Source organism: Strix uralensis, chromosome 2, assembly GCF_047716275.1.
Source record: "Strix uralensis isolate ZFMK-TIS-50842 chromosome 2, bStrUra1, whole genome shotgun sequence".
Taxonomy (NCBI): Eukaryota; Metazoa; Chordata; class Aves; order Strigiformes; family Strigidae; genus Strix; species Strix uralensis.
The window spans coordinates 129,393,772-129,408,618 of record NC_133973.1 but is presented as its reverse complement, the minus strand read 5'-3'; the positions used below and the strand labels follow the sequence as shown (position 1 = coordinate 129,408,618).

Below are 14,847 nucleotides of genomic sequence, written 5' to 3'. Positions count from 1 at the left end.
TTAAGATTCATACACAGCCTAGTAGTCTGGGGTGTTAAGACCTCTGCAGGCACAGGCCACATAAAATCCTCACAGATAAAATAAGACATGAGAGTAAAAACAGCATAAAAATACATGAAGGTAGGGGAATACAAATAAATAGTATCTTGAGGTAATATGATAGGTGATGCTCTTAGTATGTTAACTACTGCCATGCTTTTTGAAGGAGCATAGAGAGGAATATCCAGTGATTTAAAGGAGGATGAGACATTTTGTGGATCTTGACAGGAAGCACACCCCAGCTGTAATAGGCTGCCAAGTCAATATGTGCTTTGCAGAAATCATATCTTTCCCTGAAATACTCATGGACAGAAGCTTAATTCATAAACATTACTTATTACTGTTCCTCATAATTTGGCGCAGAATAAGGTTAGCATTTCATCTGAAATGAATTTTTCTCTGGGATGAAAAAAAGTCAACACTAACAAAAAAAACACCACCGAAAACAGTCAAAGAAAAGAAGTCTTTGTTGGTATTGTTTACAGCTGCTGTGTCTGATTTGAGAGCCCATTTAAATGCAATCATTAGAATAGTCATGAGAACTACATTCCCAGTGTGATACAACCATAATGAATTGAATCACAAGAAAGGAGGGTATTGCCCACCAAAAAAAAAAAGAGTATAAAGGCAAAATTTTCTAGCTGAAAAGTTCTGTAACTGGGTATTGAAAATAATTTAATTTGTAGAACTCTAGAAAGTTTTTTTTACTCCTGAAAATTTTTTTCAGTATTTTGAAAGAACATGGATTATTAGGGCTGAGGACTTCTATAAAAGTTCTTTTCTATCAAAATAAAATCTTGCATTTTTTTTTCTAAAATGAGTATTTTAATGAAAAGTTGTTGGTAATAGATTTTCAATAAAAATTATGTAGCAATTTCATTATTACTGATCAGTAAATTTCTTTTTAAAAAAATGGTTTGTTTTGAACATCCCAAATGAAGTTTCCTGGTTCTTGACCACTGATGCAGATTATAAAAATGAAACAACCATGTACAACATTAGTCTGCTTTTATAAAATTCATTTCCAAAAGACAGCAGCTCAAAAAATACCCTTGCAGACAATCTGCAAGAGTCTAGAACTAATCTTAAGTCACTTGCTGCCTTCTGATATTAAATAATCACTTGCTATAAGTAACACTGCATGAGAGTGTGAATTCTGCCTTAAGAGCCCTGTGAGAGAGGATCACCATTAAAGCTGCTACATAGAGAGAACAGAGAGCAATCTTAGAAACTATTTTGTGGTTTTAAGCACTCAGATTCACCTTGGTCTGTCTCTGAGAACTCCCAACCACCTAAACCACTAGAATGCGATATCCCCAAGACAGAATCAATGGGGTTGAAATCAAGGTCAGAAATGAAATTTCTTCCTTGAAATGTCTCTTCTGAGATGCACAAATAGCAGCTGATACAAACTTTTGCTGTTTGTACCTCCAGGACAGGCCTGGCTGGGAATTCCCAAAGCTGGAAGGATTTTCAGGCACTTAATTCCTCACAATCAGTGGGGAAACATTTGGTCTCTGTTTAGTAGGCTCATCTGTCCCTTGGCACATCTGACAGTTCCTTTTCGAGGCAGAAGACAGCAGAAGATGCCAGAACCTGTCTCTGAACACAGAAAGAAGGTGTAGGAGTATGCAGGAATGTGAATTTACTATACTGTTTCTGGAAAAAAGGATTCAAAGTGAAGAATTCTCTTTCCTGAACATGAATAAGTTCCTACCCTTGATTAGATTCCTTTCATAGACCTCTCCCGCTTTTAAAGAACAGGTGTCCATTAAACCTGTACCTGAGGAAGCACTTCATATCTGCCCATTCACCTGAAGAACAATGACACCTCTGTTTTCCCAGGAAGCCAATATGCAATCTGAGAGAGGGATACGTTGGTCAAGGTTTATCCTCCCTGATTCTCAGCACATAATGGATGTTTAGATGTATTCACACCAAACCTCCTTTACTGGGAACAGCAGAGGGCAATTTACCTTACCTAAGATCTGAATCACCCTGTGTACATGCCTGCACCTCTAGACTGACTAATTAAGTGAGCTTAGACCAATTTAGCACTCACTCTTAGGTGAGATAAATCTTGCTCTTCTCCATCAGTGTTATAAAATGTCCAGATAAAATCTATTTGAATTAAGAATGAAATTATGATGTAAAACCATTACTGCTTATTTTGAAGAGAAATAAGTCCTTTCCTCTGATATATATGACTCAAGGTTCAGACAATACCCATCTCAGACAATCAAAGAGAATATATCCTGAGCTCAAGATGGGCTTCACTCTTTGAGAAATTCACCAGTCAAGTATCGCCTGCTATAAGAAAACCTCAGAAAAAAACAATTGTTTCCTTGCCTAAGATCTATATCCTGACCCTGGGTGGATTCCTGGGCACTTCAGAGGAGAACTCAGAAGACAAATGTGTGGTTTCAACTGGTCAGTTGGAAACACCTTGACTGCATTCCTGTGGGTATGACTTTCTGCACCTCCCAACTGAATTATTGTAGTTGAACGAAATGGAGGCTCTGTAGTACCTGCCGCTGTTTGTTATTGCTGTTGTTCCCAGGGTGCCTCTTTGGCCCTATAGTTTTCAGCTGGGAGAGAGGAGTTAATGCTTTGTGGAGTATGAATCATTTAGTCTTCTGGCTACAAGAACACAACCAGAATGAAATAGCAAACTGTCACGGAGCTTCTGGCTGCCAATAGCTGAAATTGGCATATTAAGTTCAATGTAGTGTAAAATAACAGGGGGGAGATGATTAGAAAACACTAATTACCTTTACCCAAGCCCTTGTATTGGGAGATCCCCCATGACAAGGACTTATGGAGCAGCAAGAAGTAATTAGATTTCTGACAGAGCAATTGCTGCATAAGTAATTAAGCTATCTATTTTCTTATTATTGCTACATAATATCAGTTATGTATCTTATAGTAAAAAGAAAAAATTTTCATAAACCTTCTCAAAAGTTTCAGCTAAGAGATGACAACTTCAGAAGCAGTTCTGTCTTTCCTTTTTGTCTTTAAAGAAAAAAACCCCAACTGTGTATTCATTATTGTCCTGTGTAAGGTGATTTCAAGTAATCAGCTATTGACAAAAACAGATGAACAACGTGCAGTTACTGTTTTAGTTTCTGGACATTCACTTGTGCAGGAGTTTCTAGATGTTTGTATAAATATATGTGGTCAGAGCAAGTGACTAAATAACACATTTTAGTATATTACTTCTGCTTAACCACCTGCCCAAACAAATCTTCATTAAGTGTACAGATAACATCAAGCCCTGCATTTTGTGAAAGGCAGCCTCCTCAAGATATTGCTGAGCTGACAATACATTACAATATAATTTTCATCATGGTAGAAATGCTCCGGTAAGATCAGGTTTTGGGTGGTTAACGAGCACTTTTTATTACTCAGACAACCTCCAGGTGATGCACATTTGGCTATGAAAATTAAACTGATTTAACCAAACCCTGAAACCTTTGAACACACGCAGAGTTTGGAAAATGATTCAAACAGAAACATATTTAACTTACTTTGTTTTAACTACTAGGATACAAGGAATAATTTTCCTTTTGGTATACATTGGTAGAACTATATTAAAAATCAGCTCGGCCAATCATGGTTAAAAAAAGTCAGCATCCAAGCTTAACATTGATTTGTGCGTATCAGCTCCTAGAGACAAAAAAATATTTAACAGCATACTAGTTAAAATGCATTAAATCACCAATGTTTTATAACTCTAAGTTTTCCCGGGATAGAAATGACTTACTCATTATGATTCAGCCAGTCTCCACTTCCTTCATTGTTACTAATCAACATGAATAAAGGCTCGAAGGATATGACCCCTTAGTAAATATAGATTTTATTTTTTTAACTTTGCTTTCCTAATTAAAACACTGTTCATTTAATCCATTCTGTTATTACAGTGTTTCTAATTAATAGGAAAAAGATCAACTGAATTGGGTTTAGGCCTTATTCCTTGAAATAGGACATGGGGTTTTTTATCTTCTCTTCCTGAAAGCAGTATCTTCTTGCCAAGATTTATAATGTCTTTTCAAGGCAGTAGTGAACTAAATTCCACCAGAATGAGGTTTAGAGAATTTTGGTATTTCATCCACGTTATCAGTTGCCTTCAGCCTTAACCTCTGGAGACACAATGGCTTCACTAGAAACTATCAATTCAGCCATAGTGAGGGGGAAACGCGCTGCTATGTGTGCTACTTTGTCATTTTAATAGAGTGATAGAAAAATGAATTGCACCAGAAGTTTACAAATCAGAAGTTTTCATTACTCCAAGTAAGATTCTTCCATAATCACTCAGCAGTGTTAGTGAGATGGGTTCCTTGGTATAAATCTCTGCCGCATGGATAATGTTTTTATGTTCAGATCTTCAGGGTGTTTTAAGTACTCATAAATCATCTCAAATGTGGAGTTAGAGAAAGTATCTCTCTGTCTTTCTGATTCCCACATTCCTTCTCTAAACAAAAAATGGAGCACATGTAACAATAGCCACGAAGCTGGGACAACTGAATGAACACTGTCCTAGTGGTCCCGTATTTCTTTACCTTTATCTGCCACACACTTTTGTCCTGTTTATCAGCACAAAGGACATCTGTAAGTAAGATGTGAACATAATTGATGGCAGATTTGCCGAGAGAAGAGACTGTTCCTGGATCACGCAATCTGCACAGATTCTCTTTATCAGGAGGTGGTAGGGTGGAACTACAAACTCCAGGGTCTTCCCCTCTCATAAATACCTTCTCTGTATCCAGACATGTGTGTGTGCAGTGAGTCAGAATTCCTAGGTGCAGACTCTGGGATGATCCAGATAAATCAAAACAAGAAAGGGAAAAAAAGAAGTCATGGAAAATAACATACCCACATACTACAGAGAAAGATAATAGAAAGGAAACAGCTCTTAACTGCTAATCAGTACCTTCCAGCAAACCTCTATTTGTCACAATGTTGATTTTAAAGGAGCAGAAATAGGTTTGGAGGGTTTTTTGACAAATATATGCCAAGCATTTAATGGAGATCATTTTAGTCTCACTTAAAGTCATTAACTAAAAGTCTGCAGCTGTTCTAAAGATCAGAAAATCTCAAGGATAATACTGACTTTCATCCTGTTCCAAATACCTTTAAATCTTTCTAGGAATATATACTGGATCACATTTTCAGTCTTAGTTTTAACATTTTAAATAGTTACCTTTTATCATGTAGCCTACACAGAATGGTGGAATAAAAATGCTGGAATTTAAGACCTTAATTTCTTTTCACCTCTTGAATTCTTGTTTTTGAGAAGAAAGCATCTCATCTTTTCTCAAGCTTAAATAAAAAAAGTTTTTATTGTTCCAAGAGTATTTTTAATTTATTTTCTTAGAAGAGTCTCTTTCATCCTCAAAGTAGGGTGACCTCAGAAAATTCTCTGCAGGCATTGCCTATTGCTCTCAGAAGATGCATTTGAAGAGAACAATCTTAAGTGAACCATTCATAGACTTCTATTCTGAGTTTTAATAAGATGTTGGATAGAGTAGAGCTTTAAATTCGAAAGTAAAATCAGAAATTTATATTTCTTGTGGGAGAACAGAGGTGCACTCACAAATGGACACAATTTCCCAGTAATGCCACTGACTTGATTTCATGCAGAACTGCAAGTATGGGTCTGTTGGCAATATGGAGCTGTCTTTGAGATTGTCTTACTGTCTATTTTTCAGCTGTGTAGGTCATCTATGGATTTGTCCTTTTGCAATGAAAATAAATCTTATATAATGCTTCAGGATTTTTTTGCCAGTTCCTTTTCTCTGTTTTTCCCCATGTCTCATTTCCAATGGGAGAATAGAAATCTCATGTTATTCCAAAGCATAAAACATGTTTTCCTTTCATACTGAAAGTTGTCAAAGCAGATTGAGGGTAAGCATAACTTCAAATATATAAATAATAGTCTTAGAAAGGAAGGGAATTAACTGCTTCCTTTGTTCACATGGATAGGACAAGAAGTAATGGGCTTAAAAAAACAGTTTAAAAAGGTATATTAGACATTAGGAAGAATATAAGGAGTAGTTAATCATAAGAAACAGTTGCTTGAGCAGGCTGTGGAATTTTTATCTGAAAGATTGTAAGCAGATGCATCCAAAGACGGATCAAGCATGAATTAGGTAGAGAGAAGTGAAAGACTGGAGTGACATCCTGAGTTCTTTGTCACTGCCATTTTGTACAATACTAAGGCACAACTCTACTCAAGTATATTGACTGACAAAGCTACCTTTCCTAGATTGTTAATGCCAGCCTTAGATAAGAAAGATCAGATCCTTCAGGAAGCAAATCATTTAATTTGACACACTCATGATTTGTCAAGTTGTGAGAAGGATATCTTCATTACCAATGTCAACTAATTATTTGTTTCACATTGAGCAAGATTGCCTATTGAGCTCACTGAAGAAGCATTGCTTGACAGTAGTAGTTGAATAATCAAAAGAGCTTGGAGCCTTGTAGTCCAAAGGGCAACACAGGTACATAGTAAAATACAGTGTCTAGACCGACTTGCTCACTGTCTAAAGGAGTCATGAAAGACAGTTACAAAGAAAAAGCGAAGATGTATGAATGTAATGACACATAAAAAAATCGCTAATAAATATAGTGGCAGCACTACTATTAAAAGTCATATCTCCTAGGACAAAACTCTGCATTCATGATCTAACCCTGTCTGTACTTCTTTTTAACTCATAGCAGTACACTGCACAAAGTCTTCCTTTACAAAGACACCAGCTTTCATTTAGGAGGTTCCTGAACTGCAGATTAGTCATAGATTTAAGAATGCTCTGGGACAACTTTGCTCCATCCTGGCCTGGTGTCAGTTTTTGCCAGTCATTTTCTTTTGCCCACTTTCAGAAACAAAACATTGATTGGGTGGACCTTTGATCTGAGCTGATACAACCATTTTTCTTTTCTAATGTTATGTTTTCAGATGTGTAGGACCTGAATTTCTTCTCAGAGGCATATGCATCTCTTATTGACATAAATAGGTGTGCTCACTAGCCAATATGCACACTAGGAAATTCTCTGATGTTTGTTTGACAAACCATGTCACACCCACACACACCCCAGGGAAGATACATCATTCCTGTAAGGGCAAAATGAAGACATTCTTCCAAACATGCTTAGAGCTTACTGCTATCCCCCACTACCTTCATCCATATTAGTGACTGAAATTAGACTGCAAGATGCAATATTTATTAGAAAGAGGTCAGATAGATAGATTAAAAAAAAAAAAAAGAAAAGAAAAGAAAAAAGAAACAGGATTTAAAAAGAGAAAAGAATAAGAAAATCAGGTTGATTGATTTTCTTTCAGTGTAGATGTTTGCCTCACTCATCTCCCTGAAATCCTCAAGCATAGCTTGTGGGGTCCTTACTTATGTTAATCTTTTGTGGTTCATACCATAGAAAGAAAATGATGATCCTTTCAGTCATTGCACAAACAGCCTTGGCCAGCCGCTCTACTGCTTACATCTGCAGCAGGACACAAGTTGAGGGCTGCTATTTCTCACCTTGAGGGTCTCTGAGCTACAAGGCTACCACGTAAATGGAGACCACAAAGCTCATTTTCAAAACAAAGCAATTCTTTACCCTCTAGTCTGCTTTACCTCTAAGGATACTGTTTTCATATAGGAGGGAAGACAGTTTTTCAATTCCTTAATCTCTTTTACATCTTTAGAAAAGCAAACCGTTGTTTTACTGTTAAATTCTTTGGTTTTTGGGTGGCAGTGAAGATTCTTACTTAAGGCTGCTAATTGCAGTGCATTTAATTACTAGGTATATGATAGCTCCTTCTTTGGGCTACACATTGATGCCCAAACAAGAGAACTGAGAGATAAATGAATGAGTGGGCAGCAGACAGTTGCTGCAGAGGAAACAGCATTCAGGTGAGGCTGTAACAGGCTCAATCTACTGTGGATTGAAGAAAAGGAAGCAGACTCCTCATACAAGCTGGGATTGCATGACTGTACTCTGAAAGTACTTTTTCACCTGCTTATTTTGTCCTTGGAGAAGAGTTCTGCACACTTATATTACATTTAGCTTCCACATTTTTGTCAAAGGTTATCCAGTTAGAACTATTCTAGATAGAAGAATTCTGGCTGATTAATTTTTCCCTGAAGCAGCAGAAATAACCCAAAATTAATTTAGAGCATATTTCAGGTCTGCAAAATTTCATATCCTCATTTATTTTACAAGAACTTTTCCACCAGTTGGACTTGTACAAACACAGAAAAAGGCATTTAACCCACAATACACAGAATACTTTCAGGTGGGAAATTATTGCATCCTTTGCAGTGAGATCTTTGTCCAACAGACACTTTTACAAGTCTCACGAAAGATCTCTTTTTAAATTATTGAAAATAACTCATTTCCCTCAGATCATCTATCTTACTTTAATTTTTCCTTCAGCAATAGTTGTCCTTTTAGACTGCTAACCAGATTTTCTTCATATATTGCTGAGCTTCCTATCAGCCAAATTACTTTGGGGACTTCCTGGAACTAATGGTCCTCCACATTTTATTCTCCCTCCTTATCCACAACTCTACTACTCACCTTCTACTTGGCTATTTTTGCTGCAACATCTGTGAGACTCAGAATCAATAACAGTTTCCTCGAATCTATCTCCTCAGGAGCAACAGCCTTTAGCATATCACAGAACAGTTGAATTCTGAAAATGCAGGATGTGGTTCTTAATCTTTACAAAGACATTTAAGGACGTAGTCATCAAGTGCTGATTGCACTTCGAAGAAGCACGAAAGATCTGTGGGATGCCCTGTAGTTCTAGATTTACTATCCCTTTGCTGCAGATATTGTAACCAAGACACAATTTCATGATATTTTTGTAAACCCTTGACTGAATAAGTATCTAAGAGCCATGTGGAGGTTAAATCAGACTGATAAATTTTGACCATGTTTCTCCAACTGGACAGCTGAAAATGAGAATCAGTACTAGAGCCCAATGAAACATTCCTATCTCTGCTAGATTTTTTTACTGGTTGTGTTTAATTTTGCCATTTTATACAAAAGGAAGTCCAGATAATCTTAATTAACTTCTCTTTACTCAAACAAGTAATTAATACCAGAGTAAATCTGACATACGATATGCATACTGGAACATGAAGCATATGGAAGTCATGGTAATTCCTTGCAGATAAGTACTGCCTCTGGAATATCATTTGGAAGCTGGAGATGTTGAGCTAGCCATTTTATCTCTATATGCCTCTACTTTCTGTTCTTTGCCATCTCTCCTTAAGGTGGGAAAAGTCTTACTGTCTTGCATTTGGAATCACAAATCCTTTGCAAAATATCTGACTTTTGCTCTATAGATTTGTACAATAACTACTTTTATAATATTAAATAAAACAACCCAGTGGCAGTTTTCTTGTCTGGAGGTAAAAGGCATGCAAGGCATGCATCCAGGTATCTTAAAATTCTTCTACCCCAAAACAGAGTATCTTTGTCCAAACTGCCTATTGGTAACAATCTCTGACAGTGGTGTCACCCACAGCATGCCCAAGTCCCATCCCAAAAGTGTTAGTTGCTATAGGATAAAGTAATGCCAGCAAACAAAAAAATAATAAAATTATCCATTACTATGGATATCCATTACCATTCTCTGAACCCATTTTATTTAGGACAGTTATAATCAATATGCATAATTTCAACTGTAGCTGATAATTTCTAATCTATTATAAAAAATCATGTGACCTAACACTAAAACATTTAGTCATTCCAAGGGGATGAAAGGCATCAGATGAAATTAACACTGGGGAGAGATATCACAGAGGTTTTGGCCAAATATCAGAAACTATTAGTCAAGAGGAGAAGGATGAAGATGTATGTACAACATGAAAGAAAATTTCAGCTATTGGGACCAACTATTACATAAAATGTAATAAACAGCTGAAAATCACCTACAACTAAATTGTTTTTATCTGCACAATTAATACCCCATATTTCTTTCACAAAAATGTTCCAAAGTTATTCTGCTATGTGAATGTATTATTTATTCTCTAATGAATTTGATTTCTAAGGATATCTCCTGGCATATGACCTATGGATGACAGAAGCAATAAGGACAAACAGATGAAGCCTGGTCTCCATATCTCAATTAAGTTGAACAATTAGGTTAAAATAACATTTTTTTTAAACTTGAAAGTTAGCACACTCACCTTTTTATTTGAGGTTAAATCAAATTCCTCAAGGTTCATGATGTAAATATTTCCTGAACATTTAAAATGTTTTCCATGGACCAAAAAGCTCTGGAATGCTACAGTCACTAATGTCTTGTCATCTTTCATCTGTGTCACAGACAGGCAATGCAATTTCAGGAACTGTATAGTATGTCAAGAGTGGAGTCTTTATTGAAGCATATCCTTTCTCCTCCCCTTGGGGCTCTACAGGGTGATATATTTGATATACACTCTCCTTGGCCACTCAGTTTTCTGTTCATCTGAGCATAAAACAGGTGCTATGAGGTGCTATAGCTTCCAAAAATTTCAGTATTTTTGCAAGGCTTTAGATTGGAAATGTTAGGAGTAAACTCAAATCAGAAATGAAAAAAAAAAAAAGTTAAGAGGCAGTGGAAATGTTGATTTATTGTGATTTCACATAGAGCTACTGTGTGACTTCGGGACTTTAGTCCTCTCTGTACATTTGGAAATAAAATAATTATCCACTTCACAGAACAAGGGGGAAGCAAAATGCATTTGAGGGGTAACAAGTAAATATCCATTACTAGATGAAGTTTTCCATGTGATCCCACTGCATTTCAGTGACAGGCACTCTCCCTATACTTGGAGTGTCCTTTTATAACCTTCTCAGCTGAATAGGCAGTCCAGAGCAACTCCAGGATCAGAGCATGAATGAAAGTATAAATCTTACCCTAGTCCATTTTCCTCTATAGCTTCACAAGAGAAATTACTTGTATGAGCCTTCTTTTATTTTACATGTAACTCTTTCCCATTTGAGTGCTCTGAACCATCTGTTCTTCTCAAAATCTTGTTAAATGCCTTTTTCCCCTATATAAATGGTGCACAGAAAAGTCCCTAACATAATCTGCTTGTAAGATCTGAGTTTGCTCTGGTGTCACATCTACCCCAGGTCAGTGCCTTAGGCTGTTCTCCACAGAACCAACCAACAAGCCTAGCTCTAGGCCAACAGTTATATATTCATAGCCAACAGAGCCAGACTGCTGAAACCAAGAAAGCAAGCAACACATCAAGGTTCTGAAGAATGGAGCTTACAGGAACTCAGGCCATTTAATGGATGATGACACTACTGTCTTGCATCCCATCTATGTCAAGAAGCCTTCCTGCAAGTTGCCTGCTTTTTCTTTTCCTTTTTTTTTTTTTTTTCCCCTCTGCTGCAAAGTCTAGAGATTATCCCATAGCAGAAGGAGAAAATTTTTGTAAGAATGAATGTTTTTGTGGAACATAACTGCTCCAGAACATCCCACACTCTGCTGTGGGTCTTGCTGTGCTGCAGGGACATAAGCAGTCCGCTCTCCTGACTAACAGTGACTCAAAGCCAAACAAAAGTCTTCAGCAGGCAAAACTACTTGTTTTATTTCTGGTTTATAGCTGGGTTTAATATCAAATCTGAAACAAACATAATGAAAGGAGATAGGAGGCTCCTAGATCCTTGGGTTCTCCAAAGTGCAGAGCCATACAGAGAGACTACAACACTCCAGCTGTCCGCAGCTGTCTGATGCATCCATAGGAATGCTCTGGCTGGGTGAAGGTAAGTGCAATTAGTTTACATCTGTCCCCAGCAGCTGCTCTCTGGGGACAGGTTAGCCTATGTCTGAGTAGACACTTCTCTCAACCATTACCTTGGAATCTCTGTTAAGAAATAGAAATAGAAATAGAAATAGAAATAGAATAGAATAGAATAGAATAGAATAGAATAGAATAGAATAGAATAGAATAGAATAGAATAGAATAGAATAGAATAGAATAGAATAGAATAGAATAGAAAAAAAAATCCCTACACTTCTCTTTCTTTTTCTTTAAACACTTCCAGTTCATGCTACATTTTTCACAAATAAATTGTATTGTACTGCCACAGGCATAGGCGCACATAATTTTTTTCCAGCAGAATTAAGGATTTTTGTTTCAAATTCAGTTTAGACTTCTGAGAGAAGCTATCACTTTGAATTTACGGAATGGAAGTCATATACTGAATAACAACTTTCTTATAATTAGGCATGACAACTCCCACTGCAGCTAGAAACAGGTATTTTTCACTGGGGGGGGGGGAAAAAAAAAAAAAAAAGCAAAGTCAGTTCTCTCTAGACCTTGCTTTTTTGAAGAGATAAGCTTTACTGCTCCATCCTTATTCACAATCACCAGTTCCTGTACTCATTATTCATAAAAGAAGCTCACTGCTATTAACACTGCTGCACATAAACAAATCCCATAAAAAATTAAGTATGGTTTGGAGTCTGGAGGAGTTAAGGACCAAGATATTTTTTGAAAATGATGCTTACGTGCTTCTAAATTTGGGTGCTGTTGCAAAGAATTGGCAACTTCTTATGTTTAGAGTAAAAGAAGACAGCAAAGGTTAGGTGGTACCAGATTCAGCTACAGATAGTGGATGTGGCATTTGCTCCACTTTACTCTAAACAACTGACAAGTAGGCTTTTCCACCAAAGCTCATCATCAAGACAGTCTTTGTACAAGCTCTTTTCTAGAATGTGATTTCTCTTTCCTACTTTGAATGTCTACATTATAAACAAGGGACCTAAGAAGGTCCTATTTTTCTCCATTAACAATAGAGGGAATCCTGATGGCTAGACCACAGGGAAGTGTCTAAATAGTAGACATCTAAATATATTTAGGTGAATCTCACCCTGAGGGCTGTGGTCACTTTGTGTGTCAGTCCAGAAAAGGACCAAGATAATCCATGGAAGAGCTTACAGATAAAATGTGTTTGAAAGGAAAGGCAGACACAGTCGCCATAGGACAGAGAAATAATCAAGCAATTCACATCTGAACTTGCCAAAATGTAGGCTGACGTCAAAGAGTAAGGGCAGAGACAGAAGTCCCTCTTGTTGCCTGTTTGCTTTCCCCTCTGCCCAAGGGGGAAGGGCAGCTGTGTGCAACAGGGCAGACTGGGAATCGAAGCTGGTGTTCTACCAGTGGGGCAGTCTCAGTCTCCCAGCTTCCAAGACAGCTGGACAGGGCTGCAGTTCTTACAAGTTTGCCTGAAGGTCTCACCAGGATGTCTGGTTTCACTGACACTGTTTCATTTGTGTTCCTGTAGGGTTCATGCTTGTGACAGCATCAAGTCATCCTTCTAATAATGGCAGCAAGCCACATTAGCTGACTCTCGATATGCTCCATTTTGTGGTCGATACGCCATTTTTCTCATCTCATTTAGGGTCCACTTGTTTAATATGTGGCAAATACAAACATCCCATTAGGTTTACATCAATATCTTTTACTTCTCTGCTTACTAGCCCAGGGTCTTTTCCTGCTGGGTTAACACACCTGAGTGAGTTTTCTTCTCCCTTTGGTGGTTAGGGGGGAACCACTGATATTACTGAGCTAAGAGAAAGGATTACCTGTATGTTGCCTTTAGGACAGTGCACATGTCAACATATTGGCTCGGGAAGAAAAGGTGATGGTTAACAAACTTTGTTTTGAAAAGCTCTATTTCAGGTCCACCCAGAGGCCACATCAGCAATTGTTAACACAGTGTTACTGGAAAGAGACATAGCTTTGGGGTGTGTATGTACATGATGCATTTTAAACTGCAGTGAACAAAATGGATGATACAGATCAAATGTTTGTGTGTCAGCCTTCCCTTACACAATGCTATTAAGAATGACCAAGCAGATGTGTGTTTGCCTGGCATGTCATGAGAATGATGCATATCTTTGTAGACTATGTACCATTATGACATGGCTGATGTTACTTGCTATCTTTTAGATATGTGCATGTATAGGAGAGACCATGAGTATGTGTTTTACATATGCTTGACTGGATTGTCTTATTTTTTTGCCCTACTCAGTAAAAAGGCTGGCTATAATTGCATAGTATTACTTACCTGCCCAGCAGCAAAAATTCTCCAGCAAGTCCCAGACGCCTCATAGCCATTAAGAGCCCTCTCACAGTCATGCCTTCACAGAAGCAGGCAACGACTCTTGCCTTGGGCAGGTGGCTCCGAAGCTTTCGCAGCAGCTTATCAAAGCTCTGTTCACCAGCGTTGCTATAGATCTTGTAGGAATGTGCAATGCAGATCCCTTCCTTGGCTGCCATGTCTTTGAAAGCTTCCATTCCACTTTCACCATAATTTCCTAAATACAAACAGAAACACATATGCATACATTAAAATTTGCAGAAGCTTTTCTTGCTTTGGAAACAATGAATATTTTAAAGAATATATAACATATCTGCATAGAGATCAGTGTACCAATCTTAACAAAATAACAGTAGCAATTAAATTTATTAATCCATTTTTCAAGTCAAGATGAACATATTTTCCCAGAAAACTCACTTCTGTTTAGAAGCCTGCATCTCTGTTGAAATTGGCTGTTATGTACCTCAGTACCTTTAACGATCTTGACCCTAATGTCTACAACAATGTATGTATAAATTATACAATCTCTTCTGATTCTCTTAAGTTGACTAAATGTGGTCAAGTGCTCTGAGTTTTACTTCAGAAAATCTAAAAATATATGTTCAGAATAAATATTTCAAATATAAGCAAACAAAACAATGACTTGTAACAACAGGACTTTGTTCATAATGCAATGTGAATAGCAAAAATTTTTTA

At 37.3% G+C, this 14,847-nt stretch overlaps 1 protein-coding gene across 1 annotated transcript in view; it reads right to left on the bottom strand.

Annotated features, from left to right (window-relative positions):
* Nucleotides 1-14,847, bottom strand: part of GRM5 (glutamate metabotropic receptor 5) — a 288,751-nt gene that overhangs the window by 140,125 nt on the left and 133,779 nt on the right. The window contains exon 3 of the mRNA XM_074860303.1: nt 14,119-14,368. Within this exon, the coding sequence (XP_074716404.1) occupies nt 14,119-14,368 (250 nt within the window). The remainder of the gene's footprint in view (nt 1-14,118; nt 14,369-14,847) is intronic.